This window comes from Ursus maritimus, unplaced genomic scaffold, assembly GCF_017311325.1.
Source record: "Ursus maritimus isolate PB19 unplaced genomic scaffold, ASM1731132v1 scaffold_24, whole genome shotgun sequence".
NCBI lineage: Eukaryota > Metazoa > Chordata > Mammalia > Carnivora > Ursidae > Ursus > Ursus maritimus.
This window is the reverse complement of record NW_024424897.1, coordinates 42,021,818-42,041,701: the sequence shown is the minus strand read 5'-3', so window position 1 is coordinate 42,041,701 and position 19,884 is coordinate 42,021,818. Positions and strand designations below refer to the sequence as shown.

Here is a 19,884-nt window from a genome sequence, read left to right as displayed (position 1 = left end):
AATAAAACTAAGACAACCCAAAGCAGTACCACTGAATTGGTTTTCCAGGTCTCGAGTCTTAAGTGATCCTTGCGGGCTTCATTCACTTGCTTGCCTTCCTTTTGGTCTCATTATTTATAACCACCTTCAAGTGGTAAGAGAAAACAACAACACCCCCCAAAACACAATGGCTTAGAGGAGGTATGGTCTCAGATGTAGATGGAGTCCTCTGTCTCCTCTCATTGGTTCAGAATGCAGGAAGCAAAGGACTGCCTCTGAAGGCTTCGGATCTCTGAGACCTAAGACTGTGCTTGCTATAACTTAATTCTCTTGAGAGAGTTAGTATTTTATGTTCTTTATACGTAGGTTTCCAGGGTGACTTGGCCAGAGATGACAGTATGCCGAACGAAGCACCAAATCCTTTCTTGAGGAGATATCATCTCTGTTTTGAGTGAAGGTATCCTTTCTAAGACCTGAGTACTGTTAAAGAGGCCTTGACACAGGAAGTATCAGCTTGACTTTATAGACAACCTCAAAATTACCCCAGAGTCAGAAGCTCCTCTCTACTTATCTCCCATCCAGACCACAGATCTTTCGTCAGTCAGCCACGCTTGGTAATGCCAAGGTGTCTTCCTTCAGAAATGAACTTGAGCATGAATTCCTCTCCCTGCTTAAACAAGCAGATACAATTGGCCACTTGGGTAGAATTTGGTAACAACGCCAATGAGTATTTGTGATTCTCTAAGCCACAAAGGATGAAGAAATCTTCCCTAGTTATCACCACTGGCAGAGACAAGATTGAGAAGTCATACACAGGGAGTGCCCGGAGACAGAATGAATGCCTCAGGAAGCAGGAATTCCCACATCACTGGTGGGACATGCAAGCTAGACTGCTGTTCGGCACACATCATGGTGGGACATATGCCAAGAAATAAGTGTCCTCAATGAGCTTTCTTTCTTTTCTTTTTTTTTAAAGTAAGCTCTATGCCCAACATGGGGCTTGAACTCACAGCCCCAAGATCAAGAGTCGCATGCTCTACCGACTGAGCCAGCCAGGCGCCCCCAGGGTGGCCTAGATTAGGTAGAAGGTCTCTTCTCATCTGGGAGTCCGTGAACCGAAATAATGTGAATGAGCTCGGTGGGTCGTAAAGACTTTTGGTTGGCTTGAGAATCAAGGAGATCACAGACCTGATCCAGATTCCGGGAGTTGGGAGAGACATAAAGATTTTAATGAAAATAACCTTGCCAAAGTGACCAGAGGATGTTTTAAAGTGTCCAGGAAGAACTAAGAGTTTGAGGAAAAGTGGAATTTCATTAAAACAAACAAAAGACACTAACACATCAAAAATAAATGTCTCTAGCCCCTCTGCCTCCAGCCTTCCTGTGTAATGAGGTAATACCCTAGTACTTATCACTAGTGTGGCTGAACAAAAACTTCTCCAACTTGTTTGCTTCTGAATAATAAATTGCAGTCTCCCTGCAACAATGGAATGTCATTATTTTTTAAATCTCCGGAAACAAAGGCACTGTTTGTCTTCTGAAGTCCTATGTGTACTGAGCCATACATGCTTACCTACCTGCAGTTAACAGAGCCTCCCTGCACATTCTCTGTTCACTGGCTGTTGCTTCACTTGGCTACATCTAGCTTTGTGTCTCCTGACACTCACCAGTGGCAGCTCTGTTTAATCAACAACCAGGCCTCCTGCTCTGGGCTAATAATTTCCCAGCAAGCTCAAAATTCCCTGATCATCAATGGTACCTACATAGAGATATTTCCCACTGAGCAGTTAGTGATTTGGGCATTGAATACAGAGTACTGAAGCAGCTTGGAGATGTGGGTTCCAGTTCCTACTTTATCTGTGACTTGTGTGACTTTGGGAAAGTTATTTGACAAGTTCCATATGAAAAGACTGAGACTGTAAATAAGCCCTAATTTTTTTTTTTTTTTTTAAAGATTTACTTTAGAGAGTGGGAGTATGAGCAGGGGGAGGTGCAGAGGGAGGAGAGAAGCAGACTCCCTGCTGAGTGGAGAGCCGAAAGCAGGACTCAATCTCAGGGCCTTGAGATCATGAGGCGAGCTGTAATCAAGAGGACGACGCTTGACTGACTGAGCCACCCAGGCGCCCCCAATAGGCCTTAATTTAGGACAGTCCATCAACTGGAGCTCAAAGACCTCTATGATGAGGTGGCATCTGCTTTCAGATCTGAATGTATTCTCCAATTCTTATAAGGCCAAGAAGTTCCAGTTATTCCACTGCAAAGTTGGGAAGGGCCTACATGAGCTGGGTCCTGGGTTGCCCAGTTGAGGCCAAACTCTCCCCACCTCCTTCCCAAGCACGTGTGCACATACACAATTTGATAACCTTGTTATAGCTAATTGGTTTCACGCTGGTTCATTTGTTCCACTGACCAAAATCCATCTGTGTTCCTAGTTCTTAAAAATGCTGGTCAGAGAAGACCTTGTGCCTTTAAGATCTCACCATTTTAGTGATGGAGCTAAACACCAGAGCCCAAATCAGCGCTGTTTATCAATACTTTGCCTTCTCCTAGTCCATCACTGGCTGAGATGACAGTATCAATAATGCTCATTTCAGACTTCATAATGTAAAGGATGGTAACAAAAGGGGAAAGAATTCATCCTCAGAGCAGCTCCCCAATACGCAACTCTGTGGGGAAGCCATGCACATTCATCTATAAATGGCACCCTTAAAGTTGTTTATTGCATAGCCTCAACACCGTCCGCAACTCTCTCTCCCTCTACCATTAAGAACAAGTATCTGCAGACATAGTAGCAATTAAAGTCACTAATTGACCACAACACATACAGGAAAGCCCTTGTTCTGCTGCTGGCATCTCTGAGATGGAAGTGACAGCGCTGGCTTATCACCACTGGGGCTGTGGAGCTAGCCAAATGCTGTGGTAAATTTTTATTTATGTTCAAATTTCTTTTACTGTCAGGTAGGATGGGCTTTGACTCCTAACTCGGAGCATCTTTGATGCATTTAGACAATGACAAATTAGACGTTTTGAGTTGTTGATAGGGGATACAGGCTACAAGTTTTACAATACTCTCCTTCCATGATAGCCCAAAGAGCCCAAATGTGGGGACAAAGCAGAAAGAAATCTTGTTTCTTAACCCTTTTTTGAGTTCCTCCAAATTCAAGGTAGGATGTTGGAAATGCTGGCGAAAGGGGATCTGGGATCTAATCTTGGCTCTCCCACCTAGTTGCTTAACCCAGGCAAATTACACCACATAAAACGTTAATCTCAAAATAGCTCAGTATCAACATACTAGGAGTTAAAAAGCTGTGTTAAAAGTTGGAAGTGCTTTTCCAGACAATATTCTATTCAATAAAATAGGCAATACTTTTAAAAACGACACTTACAACTTTCCTAATTAAAAAACATGAAACTCTTTCTCCCCAAATTAGCCTTCTTACAAAAATGGTCACTTTAACAATGTTTTAAGCAACGGGCCTAGATTAGATATTTGTCCCATACAGGGGCAAAAAATATGATTTTCAAATCATCAAAAGGTGAGACCACCTTTTGAAGTTTTTACAAGGTTCAAGAACTGCATGCACTCACGTGTCCATGTGTGTGGGAGGCAGTGGAATCCTACAGACTGGAACACGGGTCGGCACAAAACGGAAGAACCTGCATCAGACCATCAGAACCTAAAGTAGAGTCACCCCACACCCACAGCACAACAGGCCACTTCATTCTCTGGGCCAAGAGAATCGGAGGCAGTTAGACCAGAGGGTTTACGTCCACATCAGGGAGTTCACTCCTACCCACCTCCTCCACATTTTTGTAATAACACCAACATCCAGCACAGTGTCTGAGATTATCCAATAGTCACTTAATTGAAATATACTTTATCTTTGGAAATAAAATTACTTAAAAAAGCTAAGCAGACACTCTGTGTACTAAAATTACTTTATTACAGTTGATTTTTTTAAACATTTCCTTTGCTATGATACAAAGGATACTTACAAACAAAATATTACATATGACCTTGTTTTCGCTCTTATGTTCTGACAACTTGGTAACAGCTTTAAATGCACAATCTATACAATTAATACAGGTTATATATGAACTATAAGGTATGTTGAACCAGAAGAATACTGACAATATACTGTACAATAAGCCTTACCAGTTAGTGCTGCGGACCATTTCTACCAAAAGGAAAATGCACATCTGTACAGTCACCTTTACCAGCTGGTGCTGACAGTGAGGGAGAGGCTTCCTCCCCATTGCAACCCTTGATAATAAGCCTCCACTGTGGGCGTCTGTTTGGTCCGAAAATTGAGAGGACTGTGTATATTTAAAATTAGTCATTGGTAAAGTGGCAGAACATCACTTAGTCAACACAATAATCTCTCACCAAAATATCAGTCCTAGTTTTAAAAGACCACAAGTCCTTTGTCTACCACGAAAACCCTACAGGCTCAAGGGCTTTGGGAGATGAGAAGATGAAGGCTGCCAAAAAAGGAGGCAAGAAACCAAGCCAAAATCTAGGTCTTGCAAAATCATCATTTTTCCCTTCACCAAAGGGAACTAGAAATGTACAAATTCATTGATGAACCTCAATGATAACGTATCAGTTAGCTGATAACCCTCATTTTATCTGGACCCCTGACTTGTGGGAATAACTGAAAGAGATTGTGAATAATACATACCACTTTTAGAAAAGAACTTCTTGCTTAGTTAAAATATTCCCTTTAGCCACCAAAGCTGGTCCTGGCTACTGCAGGTGTGCATTCATCTCTCAATGGTCTACTCAGAAATGATAAGGTTACAGCTTTTTTTCTTTTCTTTTTTCTTTTTTAAATAAAAAAGCAATTGACTGAAGCATTTTTCTTTTTTTTTTTTTTAGGTAAATAGCAAAAATAAAAATAAAAACCAACCCTGGCATTTGCACAAATAATGCAAATGGAGCGATATGGCCTTCAAGGTAAGGAGTTAGTAGAAAGGAAGAGAGAAGTGAAGAAAATTCAGAGAAAACGATGTATTAACTTTTCTTTTTAAAAATTTCTACAATACATGTGCAAAAAAATCATGCTGGTTGAGGAAAACAAAGGGAAATGAGTATATAAAACTAAAAACATAAATAATATGTTTGGATGACTGGTGAAAGCAGAAACCAACCTGGGTTACAAAAAGGATTATACATTCAAGATGCTCTTAAACCCAGTGGGATAACTTATGTTAAAACTGTGTTAATAGTTACATTAAAAATCTCAAGTTTGTTTTTAAATCTTCACAATACAAGCAAAGCTGTTTTAAAATATACACTATACATATTTCTCAAAGTCTCTCCAACCTCATTAATGCGCATTAGGCTATCTTTTTCATATACTAAAACAAGGGGGTTCTGAAAGCTAGATTGCTCCGAGTAACCCATCCATTATTTAAATGTCTGTCTTAAGTTTTAAATGGGTTAAAAATTTTAGCAGACTTACATAAATAGGATTTAGCAACACAAGTGTTAATTTAAAAAACTCTAAAGCATTTACAAATTATCTGGTTGGAATAGTCTGGGAAAGTTATGTGCACTATTACTTTAAAATGTTATTTACATCAGACCATTGCTTTTGTAAAAATTTCTCTAAGAGATAAAAAACAAAACTAAATAAATTTGGAGGATTAACCTATTCTAAACTAGCAGAGAAGAATCGTAAAAGGAAAGGTAAAATAAGAACAAAACTGTCTTCTAATAGAAACCCCACATATCCTCTCCACTTGGATTTTGCCCTATAAAACTACCTGCAACTTCCATATATCAAGTGTCAAGATAATGTGGTAAAATATCTTGTCAGATAAATTACTGGCCTCAAGAGGAACTTTATTATTATTATTTTTTTTAATTTTTCCACCTTTTGTCTCTGGCTTGGGTTACTTTAGAACACCTGTACGTAACTAATTGATGGGGCACTCTAAGTAGGCACGATTCCCATTTAATGTGGAATAAAAGGTGTAACACGTAAAATGTTGGGGAGAAGGGGTGGTGGTTTCTTTGATATTACAAAATGCAAGGAAGCACATTTGGAATGGGCACCAAAAAAGAGCTATCTGGCAACACACCAGGGGCAGCCAACATCTTAATAAACTAAACACAGTTGTCTATGACAAAAAGAGGGTTAGAAGGGTTCCAGGACCCCCAACCTCTCACTGTTTGATATGTGCCAAATAGTCACACGGACCAGCCAGAATCTGAAAACATTAAGCAGTTACATCTTTAAATCACATAATTCACTCCATGACCATGTGCAATGTATAATAATAATGTTCATGCTGAGGCAATGTATTTGAGGGCTCAGAAGAAGCAAAATGTGCCACTGAGAGAAACCTGTTCCCACATGACTGGTCTTCATGCTTTCAAGGGGCCCCAATACATCTTTGAAGCTAAGCCACGCCATGCAAAAGCAGAGAGTACACACTTTTCATTAACAGTGGTATCTCATTTCTAAACTCTACTGACCTCAGAGTCGCCACTGAAACATAGGAGTACTGAAAGCACACAAATAAGGGCTCATGGATTTTTAAAAATGCATTTCCCTCGTCTGTGTTTACCAGCCTTTCATACTTTAGGCTACAAGGCATTTCAGAGAAAGGTTTAGTGGGGATAATGACAAAGCAACATATGTAATTCTGGAAATAGGAAAAATGCTCCAGAAATGGGATCAATGTGCCAGCAGTTAGCATAGTTCATTTCATTTGAAAATTCAGCTACAGAGCCCAATAAACAGTTCCAAGCCATAATGTTATCACCTGCATAATTTACATAAACATTAAAACTCTTGCACTTTATAGACAAAACACACTTCTGTAAACATGGCCACTGGGGGAGGGAGGCTCCCTACCTCATTCATGATTGAAAACATGTAATCATTATATTAAATAAAATGACTTTGCTTCAAAAGATGTAAAACCTGACCAATGATTAAGCTTCATTTTCCCCTGTTTAACAACATTTAAGCATTAATTCTAAAAATGTTACCTAGGATGGTTTCAGGATTAGATGCTAGGACCACAACTGGCAATGACAGCAACTCCTCTCTAGCTGGCACACAGACTTATAAACTTTAGTACAAAAACAAAAAAATACAGAAACTAGGTCAATTTGTTAGCTACATATTTACAGATAATTACATGATTTTTCACTCATAATTGCTAAAAACTATGAGCGAAAAGGAAACTGTGCAGGCTGAATTACCCGTACTTTGGGGGGAATCCTTGGGCGTCAAGATACCCTTTTCATTCATTCAGAAGTCTCATCTTCTCTCCACTTTTTCATGGCAAACTACCTACAGATGTCCAGGTTGGTATATCCAGTGGGCATCCTGTTTCAGAGAGGATTAACTTTTTTCTCTATTAAAGAAGAATCTCTTGTATATTTAAAAAATAAAAAAATAAACCCGACATAATCAAACAGACACATACATACATGCAAAAAAAAATCTCCGAAACTTCAAAAAGGATTTGCTGGGAAACAGTTAACAGTGATGGTGACATAGTAAGTGGCTCCCCAGTTTTAATTCTCTGCCTTTATTTTCTTTAAAGGATATCTATTTTTGGGTGGGTGGGAGGGAAGTGCAAATTTAAGAAACCCACAACAGGCAGATAAGGTGCATACTAATTTCTATTTCTTATAATCTGAAAACTATCATTAGGCCAAATGGGCTCTCTTCCCTTGCGTGAGTGAAATTTTGGAAATTTGAATATAAACGAGGGAAAATTAGTCAACGTGACTTGAAAGGGGGCTACCAGAATTCAGTAGAAAATATAAATGTACATTAACGGAAGAGTTCTCAGCTTCACTTTCTTGCTCTACAGTGTTTAAATAAAACTTACGTCCTTACAAATTAATAGTCATTTCCAATGTAGACCTATTGTGGTGATTTCATAAAAGTGCAGACAACATGACCACACACACAGCAAAATAGACTTCAATCAGTAGTCCTTGCATACAAGAGGCAAGTCTGCTAAGTGTACAGCACACACTTCATCCTTTAAGGAATCTGAGGATGGGAGATTTCCAGTTCTTAACTAGGAGTGAGGGAGTGCCTTCTCAAAGGCAATGCTACAACCTGGTTGGGGGCACTATCACGTTGATGAGGGAAAAACAAAATAGAATTCATTTCTCTTTAATAATGATCTGTATTTTGGTAAGCAGCTCAAAGATGACAGCCCACGTTTTGTCTTTGTTCCTTAGAGAAGGTAGTTTTCTATCTAAGAAACAAGAATCTCTTCTTCCATCATTATAGGAGATTCACACTTATACACCTTGATATATTATTTTCTGACTTGAATACACACTAAACACTTCACATTGTGAGCATGGGACAGAATGCAGGACCATATAAACCTCCCAGGAAAGGGTTGCTGTGTTGGGCCAAATCTGTGCTTGAATAGTAGTGGCTCAGAAGGGCTGGAAGGTGCACGAAGAACTTACTAACAGCAAGCAAGAAGAGGCAGCTCAAGGGAGAAAGCCCCACACCAATACCATATCCTTCTCTCCCAGTGGCCATTTCCCGTTGATCTCATAGTTTAGGAGAACCTTAGATGCTTTAGCAGTAATTCCTTTCTTGGTGGCTGTTTCAGCCCAGCAAAATTTGTAAGTATTAGTATTAATGGAGTAAAAAAGAGTAAGAGGATCAATGGAATCACTCCTGAGATGCACGTTTAGATTGCGCACAAGGAGACTGTGACTTCCTGGTTCTTGTCATCATCTTTGCAGAGGAATCACCACCAGGGTTTTGAATTTCCACGGTTCATTTCTCTCTGCATCACTTATCTTTTATGGCATCACAACACAAACTCACAGAAACACTGACTGGCTCCTCCCCCAGCAATATTTTACTGCATTGCAACTTATGGTTCCACATTTACTTAACTTTCTTTCCACCCACATAAGTGCTAAGAAGGGAGTAAAAAGAAAAGATTGCATCTAATGACCACCTTCTCATAATATCAACCCAGAATACTCATTCTTAAGAAACACTTGCATTCTTGCCCTAACTGAGGACTGAAATAACAAACAAAATAACAGAACCTTAAGCGCCCTGATGGAAATGTACAGTATGAGTTACATCCACCTACCTATACACACATATAGACACTCATATGTATATACAATATATACATACAAATGATAATAGCTATACCAAAATGTGCATATTTAACACAGTTTTAAAAAGCCAGTAGATCATGGTATAATACAATTTATTTCCACTAGTGAATGGCACACATGGAGAAATGCAAAGGAGGTGTTTCAAGTACAATATTTTTCACAGGTGAAAATAAACAGTATTATTCCAGTGTCCAACACAATGTATTCTATAAAAGTTTAAAATGCCAGACATTTAGTACTTAAAGAAGTAGAAAGTTACTAAAGTCTGCCTTATGGTCTGAAAAAGATACTCATAGAGTTTTCAATTTTTGGATAGAGGGTGAAGAAAAACAGGAGGGAGTGTCAAGGACAGTTTTAGTGTACTCAATGGTCTTGACTTGATGTCTAGGCAGCTGAAAATCATGACTATGCTAAAAAGTTCAATTCACCAATAAATCCTTGGCCTTGGGTGCCAAGCATATTATACCTGTGGGGGTGGTTCAAAGGCAGGACTATTCATCTCTAGGCATAGAAATGAATAAAGGGAATGGCAGCTCTAAATAAAAATAATATAAACACATTTTCCAGCTAACATTATCTGTATCAACAAAAATACTTTCAGATACTATAATTTGGGGTTAGAGTGAAGTTTAATAAAGGAGAAAACATATGTGCAAAAGGAAGGGAACCCAATTAGGAGTAATATATTTCAAGGTATGAGGTTTTGCATTTTTAAAATGCTAACTTAAAAAAGGGAGAGACAGTGAACACAAGAAACTTTTTACTGCCAAGCTCTGGATACCAGATATAGCATTGCAACTTTCTGATATGCTGGACAAATTTCCCATACTTTTTATTTTCTTAAATACATATATACCAAGTGAACACCAACACTGGGGAGGAGGTAGTATTAATTTGCAAATGTTGACATTTGTACACCGATTCAGAAAGTGCCTGCTTCTTTCTTTAGGATCTCTCAAAACCTTTCAAATTGCCCTGCTACAAGTTTTACTCTTTGATGATTCCTACCACGTATGAGATTCCTCAGACGTTAGATCTTACAAACACACACAAACCAATTAACTGGAATTATTTTTGCAAACTATAAATATTTTAATTAAAATTAACTTAATGGAATAATCCAGGTATAGTCATGACCTACATGTAAAACTGGTTGCCACACAATTAAATCAGATACAAAGCCCTACTGGATAGACATCTGGAGTCAGTGTTCAATCACAATTTTACAAGTATATATGAACTCAGTAACTCAATTTGACTAATTTAAGTCCACAAGTAGACTTTAACATGTATCACTGGTAGTGTTTTGGATTTTAAAGAGTTTTGTATGTGAAACTAATCTGCTCCCCTATTCCACCCCTCCGGTAGTACAGATGGGCCAGACTGAATAATAGTTTTTTAAAAGGTATCAAATTCCATTACATTTTTGGACATTTAATTAATTCTAAAGACCTCTCCTATGATTTTCTTCCAAACAGGTACACATTTCTCAATTTTTTTTTGAAATACTATATATTTTAATGCAAAAAAAGTTATTGAGAAAATTAAAAGCCCCCTTCATTAGACAGGACAAGTGCATGTTATGTTCACCTAAAAACTGGTAATCTTGAGTGCTACCTGAAACACTGCCTAAAATTGAGCGTGAATTCTACTGTTATCTTGGTTTTAAAAAGATTTACATTAAAATATTAATTTTTCTTCCAGTTACCTTTAAATGAATGCCAGAAACTCCTAAAGGGGAGGATTCATGGGGACTGGGCTGACATACCTGGGGAAGACTTAAATTTGGATGACAAAACCAAGATTTCAACAGTGATGGATTACTGTTTGGTCATTAGTCAGGTCTAGGTGAAGAGTATCACTGAGATGGACTTAGAGAATTCTAACTTGACCACATGAAAAGTAGGACCCAGAGTTAGCAGCAAGGGTTCTTCAAGACAACTGGGGAGGGGGCAGGAGAAGTAACTTGTAAGAAACTCTAATCTCACTGGAAAGGACATTTTTTTCCTTCAAGTCTACTCATAGCTCCTTTCCCACCTTCAACTCAACTTCCACACTGGCTGTGGAATACCAACTAACATCTGACTTCTAGCATTGGGTTGATCCTTCATTGCAAAACAACACAAAACAAAACAAAATACGCCCCTCTCTGGAAAAAAGGTTAGCTTTCGTTAATAGATTCCCTGACCACTATAACTTACTTTTTTTTTTTTTTTAGTTAATTTGCCAAACTTGCTAGCTCCTTTTCAGTAGTACTTTAGCACTGAGGCTAGAGACTTCTGGAAGTGGTGTTTCCTATTGTGTGATGTTAACATGATGCCAAAAGGTCACTAAGTCTCAAGGAACTAGAAGTTTGTGAAGTATTGCAGCAACAAAAACAGCCAGGAAAAAAAAAAAAAAAAGGACCTGCACATGCAGCAAAATCTACAGTGGTGATGAGGTTTAGTCAGCAGCTGGTAAAGTCATTGGCTCAGTGACTCCTGGTTCACTATGGCAACTACACATTTAAATAAATGGCTATTCTACTTGTAAACAGGAAATCCCATAAGCCAAAGGGGGGTAATCAAATTATGTCTTTGTAGTGTGATGAGAATTCCAATGGATGGCAGTTTGCAAATATGGCATCATTCAAATGCCTCTGGCATTTGACTTGTATTGGCTATATGTCTTTGTTTTTGTACAAAGTAAAAGTACTGTTTGGGGTCTTGGGAGTTACAGAGCTTAGCTAGGATGAGAATATCACAGTATAAGCAACAAAACGTTAGGATATATAGGCTTCATCTCCTCACTCTGCTGCTGAACATACCCACCACATGAACTTTCAGGGGCCTCTCTCACCCTCTGCTCTCCCCTTTGAAGGCTCACAGGTTTGTTGATACAATTTCCACACAACTCAGTGATCTCCAGAAGCACCTCCATCTCACCATGCCACAAAGAAGGCACAATTGAACGGACAAAACAAAAAACAAAAACAAAAACTGACAAACCTATGCAGCACTCAGAAAAAGAACTAAGTTGTTTTCTACTCTCTGAAAAAGTCAATGCAACCCTTTAGTGTTCATGGATTTCCACTTTTTTACTCCAAATGAGGCTGAGAAGTCAGACCAATTTAATAAAGAAAATACACTGATGAGGGGATACAGGTGTGTTTCCATAATCACTTGTTTCAGCATATGCTGCCTGCCGTGAATGGCTCATGAGAATCTGGGGTATGGAGAAAGGCTTTAGATCTTCTCACAAATTTCTTAGGATACAGTTGCCCCAAAGTGATGACTCAAGCCACTGTGCTGCATTCTATTTTTTCAGCGTTCAGTAAATACCCCCAATCTAGCTGGTTTCTTTTTATATACACACATCAATTCCCCTTTTCAAAATTTTTCCAAAAGTTAAAAAACAAAACAAAACCCGGCAGCCAAATACTATGACATCCCAATTAGTAAACACAAACCAGAATGCTTTACAAAAATGAATGAAATATACCATATGCACTCAGCTCCCACACTGTAGTACCCAAGTGAGGAGGCTGCTGTGATGATGTCTGTAGGCAGTTTCTTTTGGCAGACAGCTCCAGCGGAATTGCCACTCTCAATTATTAAGTTATGTATAAGACATGTGTGACCCATTGGATATTTGTGAAGTGACACTCGTGCTTCTGCTCATGCCCTGCTCTGTCCGTCCCCCAGAAGCTGTCCGCCTCAGAGCCTGAGGGCTATTGCGGACTCCCATACTGCTACCTCGGGGTACCCCTTGCATTGGCCCTGAAGGGTGACCCCATGGCTGGGGTCCACCTTGCATTGGATGGCCCCAAGCTTGTGGTGGGCCACCCATGGGATGACCCCAGTGAGGTCCTGGACCCCCAGTAGGATTGTGAGACCAACCAGAAGCTCCCGGGTAGCTGTGGCTAAATGCCTCTGGGGAGAGATTGGAAAGGACCATGTTACTAAAACCTAGTCTCATGCTTTCAGAGTCAAAAGCTTCAATTTCTCTGGCTTGACGCTCCAGCAGGCTTCGTATTCGTTCTGTGCGTTCATTCTGCAAAGCCAACATCTCTTCTTCAATCTGTTCGGGGTTGGGGGAAAGAAGCAAAAAGAAAGATGATTTATTTTAAAAATCTATAAACTAAGGAAGCAATAATTACACAGCTTTGAAGTGAATCATAAAAAAGTTCACACTGGCTACTTTATGGATGTACATTTAAAATTGAAGTGGGGCACCTGGCTGGCTCAGTCTGAAGAGCATGCAACTCTTTTTTTTTTTTTTTTTTAAGAGAGGGAGAGAAAGAGAAAGAGAGGGGCAGAGAGAGAATCTTAAGTAGGCTCTTATGCCCAGCACGGGGTTTGATCTCACACCCTGAGATTATGACCTGAACTGAAATCAGAAGTTCTAGCCCCATGTTGGGTATAGAGTTTACTTAAAAATAAATAAATAAAAACTTTAAAAAAATTCTATAATAAAACTTAAAGAGATGTACTGTAGGAATTGTACATAATTTATATTTTTAAAATGTGTAAGATCAGGGGTGCCTGTGTGGCTCAGCTGGTTAAATGTCTGCCTTTGGTTCAGATCATGATCCCAGCGTCCTTGGAAATAGCCCCGTATCCGGCTCCCTGCTCAGCGGGGCATCTGCTTCTCCCTCCACCCCTCCCCTCTGCTCATACTCTCTCTCACGCTCTCTCTTAAAATACATAAACAAAATGTTTTTTAAAAAAAGTGTAAGATCAAGTTCTTTTTAAAAATTAAATCGGATGTTTTTATATTTATTTATTTTTCATTTGAATATAGCTGATGTTACATTAGTTTCAGGTAAAAATTAAGTTCTTTTTTTTTTTTTTTTTTTTTTTTTTATAGAGGGTTCTTCAGGTAAAAAATTAATTTTTTTTTTTTTTTTTTTTTTTTTTTTAAAGTGGGTTCCAAGCCCAACATGGGGCTTGAATTCACGACCCTGAGATTAAGGGTCATGTGCCGTACCGACTGTCAAGTTTCTAAAAGCAAAGGCAGGGGCGCCTGGGTGGCTCACTTGGTAGAGCATGTGACTCTTGATCTCAGGGTCATGAGTTCAAGCCCCATGCTGGGTGCACGGTCTACTTAAAAAAAAAAAAAAGGCAAAGGTAATATAATCTCTATTGAAAGAATAAATCCAGGCAATTATGATCAATGGCTACTAAATCTATTAGGTAAAAAGTTGAATGAAAAAGAAAATGAGTAAGGGGAAACTAGCCTTATCAGACATCCCATAATGTCACTCTAATAAAATAAATATGAGGGGTGCCTGGGTGGCACAACCGGTTGAGCATTTGACTCTTTCATTTTGGCTTAGGTCATGGTCTCAGGGTTGTGAGATCCAGCCCCACGCTGGGCTCTGCGCTCAGTGCAGTCTGCTTGGGATTCTCTCTCTCCCTCTGTCCCTTCTGCTCGTGCTCTCTCTCTCTAAAAAGTAAATAAATCAATCTTAAAATAACTATGGTACTGGTGTGAAACAGACAATTAGTAAAAGAGAAACAGAATGAGATCTCAGTTTATAGGCATTTATTTATTTATTTGACAGAGAGAGCATGAGCCGGGGGGGGGGGCAGAGGGACACGGAGAAGCAGACTCCCCACTGAGCAGGGAGCCCAACACAGGGCTCTATCCCAGGACCCTGAGATCATGACCTGAGCTGAAGGCAGACACTCAACTGACGGAGCCAGCCAGGAGCCCCAGTTTGTAGGCTTTTAATGCAAGACAAAAGCAATAATTATTTTAATGGGAGAAACAAATAGTGCAAGCACATTTGGCCAACATCTAGAAGAAAATGGGAATGGAACCCCATCTTACACCACATTCCAGATTGAACAAAACCTTAAGTAAAAACAAACAAACAAAAAAGTTTTCATTGAAGTTAGGAGATTCTGTGTAGCTACAAATTCATAGTTGGGTAGCCATCATAATCAGTTCTGGAAAACTGGAAGTACTACAAACAAATATAGTTGACTGTATATAAATTTTTTAAATATTAAAAAAATACATAATAAAGTCAATAGACAATGAAAAAAAAGTTGGAGAACTTTATGAATGATCAGACTGACAAAACCCGAATCCACTGATCAGTATTAATAGCACTTAAAAGTGGGACAGTTACACATTATGTATCCCTTGATGTGATGCAAAAGTACACTATAACCCTTACGAAAATTCCCTGCAAAATTTTTTGAAAGAAAACAAAAAGCTTAATCTAAATATAATCATGCCTCTAGACTTAATTACCAGTTTACAGGAAATATGAGTAAAGAAGAGAGGAATCCATTAAATGACACTACGAGGATGAAATAAGCCAAATCCATATGTGAGAATTCCTACAGAGCAAATGATCCAATTCTCAATAAAAAAAGGGGGGGAGTGGTTATAAACTAAAAGACTTAAAAGATAATTAACCAAATGCAATGTCTGGACTTTGGGCCCCAATCCAAATAAACCAACTTCAGACATTTTTGAGATAAAAGGGGAAACTTCAGCATAGACTGAGTATTAGATAATGTTAAAAATTCACTATTGATTTTGTTAGATATCACAATGGAATTATGGTTATATTAAAGTCAGAAAGTCCTTATCTCCATTTTGGAGTCAAATAAGGGTATGCTGAAATTTCTTCCCCACCTCCTGTCTCCACCACAAAGTTGTGTGTGGGGAGCAGGGAGACAGATAAGAAAAACGTTAGCAAAATATTGGTAACTGTTGAAGCTGGGTGGTGAGTACTTGGGGATTTCATTGTACTAATTCCTCCTACTTCTGTGTATGTTTGAAAATTTCCATGATAGGGACGCCTGGATGGCTCAGTCGTTAAGTGTCTGCCTTAGGCTCAGGGCGTGATCCCGGAGCTCTGGGATCGAGCCCCACATCAGGCTCCTCCGCTGGGAGCCTGCTTCTTCCTCTCCCACTCCCCCTGCTTGTGCTCCCTCTCTTGCTGGCTGGCTCTCTGTCAAATAAATAAATAAAACCTTTAAAAAAAAAAAAAAAGAAAAAAATTTCTATGATAAAAAGTTTTTAAAAATAAGAAATAAAGAGAATTTTTAAAGGAGCATTAAATCAGTTATCAAGGTATTTGAGGATTTAAACCAATACTCATTGTTTTCTGAAGAAATCTAACTCAACAAATATGTTTAGTTCTTATGCATCAGGTTTTCAGGAGTGTCCTTTTTAAAAAACATGAAGTTTAGCATGGGAGACACATGCAAATAAAAAGTCACAACAGAATGTGATAAAGCATAATAACAGATCTACAAGGTATAGCAGAAATAAAAAGGGATGGAGTGATTCATTCTATAAGGGAGAAAGATGGGGGCAAAGTATTCCCAGAGGAGGTGGTAGAGACTGGACCGTGAAGGAAGAATACAAGTTTCCCAGGAAAAGAAAGGGGAGGAAAAGGTATTTTCAGCCAAAGGAACATGTGCAAAGGCATGGGAAAATGATAAAATAAGAAGTCTTTGGGCCAGAATGGATTCTAGTAAGAAGCGTTTGAAAATTATTGAACGTTCTACATACTAAAGCGTTACAAAGTTCTGGAGTGAGCACTTCATATGAAGGCTGAAGGAGAAGATTAGACATGAATGCTTCTGAGAGAAAGACAACAAATTGTTAACTGTGGTGATTTCTGAGTGGTGGGACTACAGACATTTTAATTTCTATTTATGTTTTCCTAACCTTGTCAAGTTTTTTTGTTGTTGCTGTTATTTTTTCAGTAATCTCTACACCCAATGTGGAGCTCAAACTCACAACCCTGAGATCAAGAGTTATAGGCTCTAATGACTGAGTCAGCCAAGTGCCCCTAAACTTGTCAAGTTTTAAGAAAAATGACTGTGTATTTATAAAATAATTTTCCACTTTTAATAGCTACATATAAAACACCCAATTCATACAGAATTTACGTATCTCTATGGATTCAAAGAAATTCAAATTTATCTTTGAACTATTTTTAATGTAAAACTTCCAAAAACCCATTTACTAAAAGCATTTATTTTAATTCAAGAGATCTAATAAACGATGGGACTATGCTGAGTATATAACTGATGTGAATGTTTTGCATATTATCTTAAAGGAAACTCATGACAAAAATACTAAACACATTAATGCTTATCAACCTTTAATCTAGTAAGCACTGCTTCAATTTTGTTTGCTGATTAGTTTTGTCATTTAAGAATCTCAGAACATTTTTCATAACAAAAATGAAACTAAGATTTGTGATAGGCTACATTAATTCCCATTTCTTTTAAAACATGTTACTTATTTTTGCAAGCAAGGTGGCTTCACTGGGTAGATAAGAGTTACCACAGTTAAGACTTTTGAGAGGCTCTTTCTTTTTTTTTTTTTTTAAAGATTTTATTTATTTATTTGACAGAGAGACAGCCAGCGAGAGGGGGAACACAAGCAGGGGGAGTGGGAGAGGAAGAAGCAGGCTCATAGCGGAGGAGCCTGATGTGGGGCTCGATCCCACAACACCGGGATCACGCCCTGAGCCGAAGGCAGACGCTTAACCGCTGTGCCACCCAGGCGCCCCTTGAGAGGCTCTTTCAACCTATCTCCTTTGAAATCAAATGTGGTATTTTTGTGTGAATATTTTTAGTTCAACAAATCCTATAAAATGTTCCAACTGTCAATTCTTATTTTAAAAGTACCAACCATGTTGTTGATGCTGTGAAATACTGAGAGAAAATTAAAGGAAATAATAAAACAAACAAAAAAGCCATTTATACTTTGGAGATACTGACACTTTTCATGCATGTATAAAATTCATATGGGATTTAACATTTCTAGTATATCGATGTTATTTTGCTGAAATTTTACCGTAAATGAAAAATGAGAAAAGTTGTACTTATTACAACCTCATGTGAGTCAAGTGAGGCTTACTTTGTTGGTGTCTCAACCTAAAGGAATAGTTTTTGGTTCATTTGGTGGCTGAAAACAATCCTCAAACAGAATTATTATTCATCTATAAACAACTAACGTTCACTCGGATTCCACCTCTATTTATTTTCAGATGACTGTTTCTTTTCTGTACAACCAGTAAGTACAAAATGCAGAAAAACAGCTGTTAAAATTTTTCAAAGTTCTTACAGGGAGGGTACATGGATTTGGTAGTTGCCAACTGACCCAAACTGCTTTACAATCCTGCACTTCACTTGAAATGTAAACATTAGCCCTAAAAATCAAGCAGCAACCCACGGCACTAAAGATTTATCATCCTGTTGTTCTTTTATTATTTTTAATACTAAATAATCGCAAGCATTTTCTATTATCAAAGCAATATTTAAAAAGGTAGAACTATGCACAGACCAAATCCACTGTATTAACACAGCCACTACTAGCATCCTTTTAATTCACTGTAATTTGTCTTTTTTCATTCAACACATCATAAGCATTTTCCCATATTAATACTGTGTTTGTAGCCATCATTTAAATGACTAAGATTTCACTGGCTTGGCCACAATTACTTAATTATATCTCTATTTAGATGATTAGGTGTTTCCCCGCCCCCCAAGTTTTTATTTAAATTTCAGTTAGTTACCACAGAGTGTAGTATTACACTACAATTGTCATTAGTATGTAATTAGTATTAGTTTTAGGTGTAGGATTTAGTGATTCATCACTTATATATACAACACCTGGTGCCCATCACAACAAGTGCGCTTAATCCCTATCACCCATTTAACCCATCCCCCCACCCACCTACCCGCCCACCTCCTCTTCAGCAACCTAGATGGTTAGATCTTTCAAATCATTGTAAAATATGTTATTATGGGGGCGTCTGGGTGGCTCAGTTGGTTTGGCTCAGGACAGGACCCCAGGGTCCTGGGATCGAGCCCCGCATCAGGCTCCCTGCTCAGTGGGGAGCCTGCTTCTCCAGCTCCTCCACACTCAGGTTCTCTGTCACTGTTTCTGTCTCTCAAATAAATAAATAAAATCTTAAATATGTTATAATGACCATTTATATGCATAATTTCCCCTATATTTTGGATTTCTTTTCCTTAGACTAAATTCTCAAAGTCTCAAATGCTTAGCAATTCCAAAACTCAATATATACATCCAAATTGCTTTTCAAAATGCATTTACAGTGTATGAGAGTACTACTGCCCCTTCACCGATGGGTGTCAATTTTATTTTATTTATTTATTTTTTTAAAGATTTCATTTATTTATTTGACAGAGAGAGAGAGAGAGCCAGTGAGAGAGGAACACAAGCAGGGGGAGTGGGAGAGGAAGAAGCAGGCTCCCAGCGGAGGAGCCTGATGTGGGACTCGATCCCAGAGCTCCCGGATCACGCCCTGAGCCAAAGGCAGACGCTTAACGACTGAGCCATCCAGGCTCCCCTGGTTGTCAGTTTTAAACCAGGCTTTGTAGAACGTGTAGACTTTGGTTCATGTATTGAAGTAAGACTGTACCAAAGTTACTAATTAGCACTGTTTAACTCTGAACCACTAGGTGGAGCTAAAAATACAAACATATTTTAATAGTACCAATATTTCTTTCATGACACTATTTCTAAAATACCAAAGAGGTTTTCCCTTTAGTGATAATTTCGAAGTGTAAGCGACAGAACTTCAGAATGAATTTTAAGTGTTCAAATTGGAATCAGATTTATAAATCTAACAAACTATAGATTTTTCTCAAAATTTGTATGTGTTTTCTCATTCCAAGATAATTTTTAGAGCCAAGTACCTCTCAAAGAAGCTAGTAATAAAGACAGCTGTCCCAGAGAAATAGTAACATCTTGGTTAAGTGGATTTTTTAAGACTATTT

General features: G+C 38.4%; 1 protein-coding gene across 3 annotated transcripts in view; it reads right to left on the bottom strand.

Annotated features, from left to right (window-relative positions):
* Positions 1–3,904: 3,904 nt before the first annotated feature.
* The window catches only part of TAOK1 (TAO kinase 1), a 151,166-nt gene continuing 135,186 nt past the window's right edge, over positions 3,905–19,884 (bottom strand). For all 3 annotated transcript variants that reach the window (XM_040641074.1, XM_040641073.1, XM_040641075.1), the window contains one exon: positions 3,905–13,174. In XM_040641074.1, the coding sequence (XP_040497008.1) occupies positions 12,713–13,174 (462 nt within the window). In that variant the 3' untranslated portion in view covers positions 3,905–12,712. The remainder of the gene's footprint in view (positions 13,175–19,884) is intronic.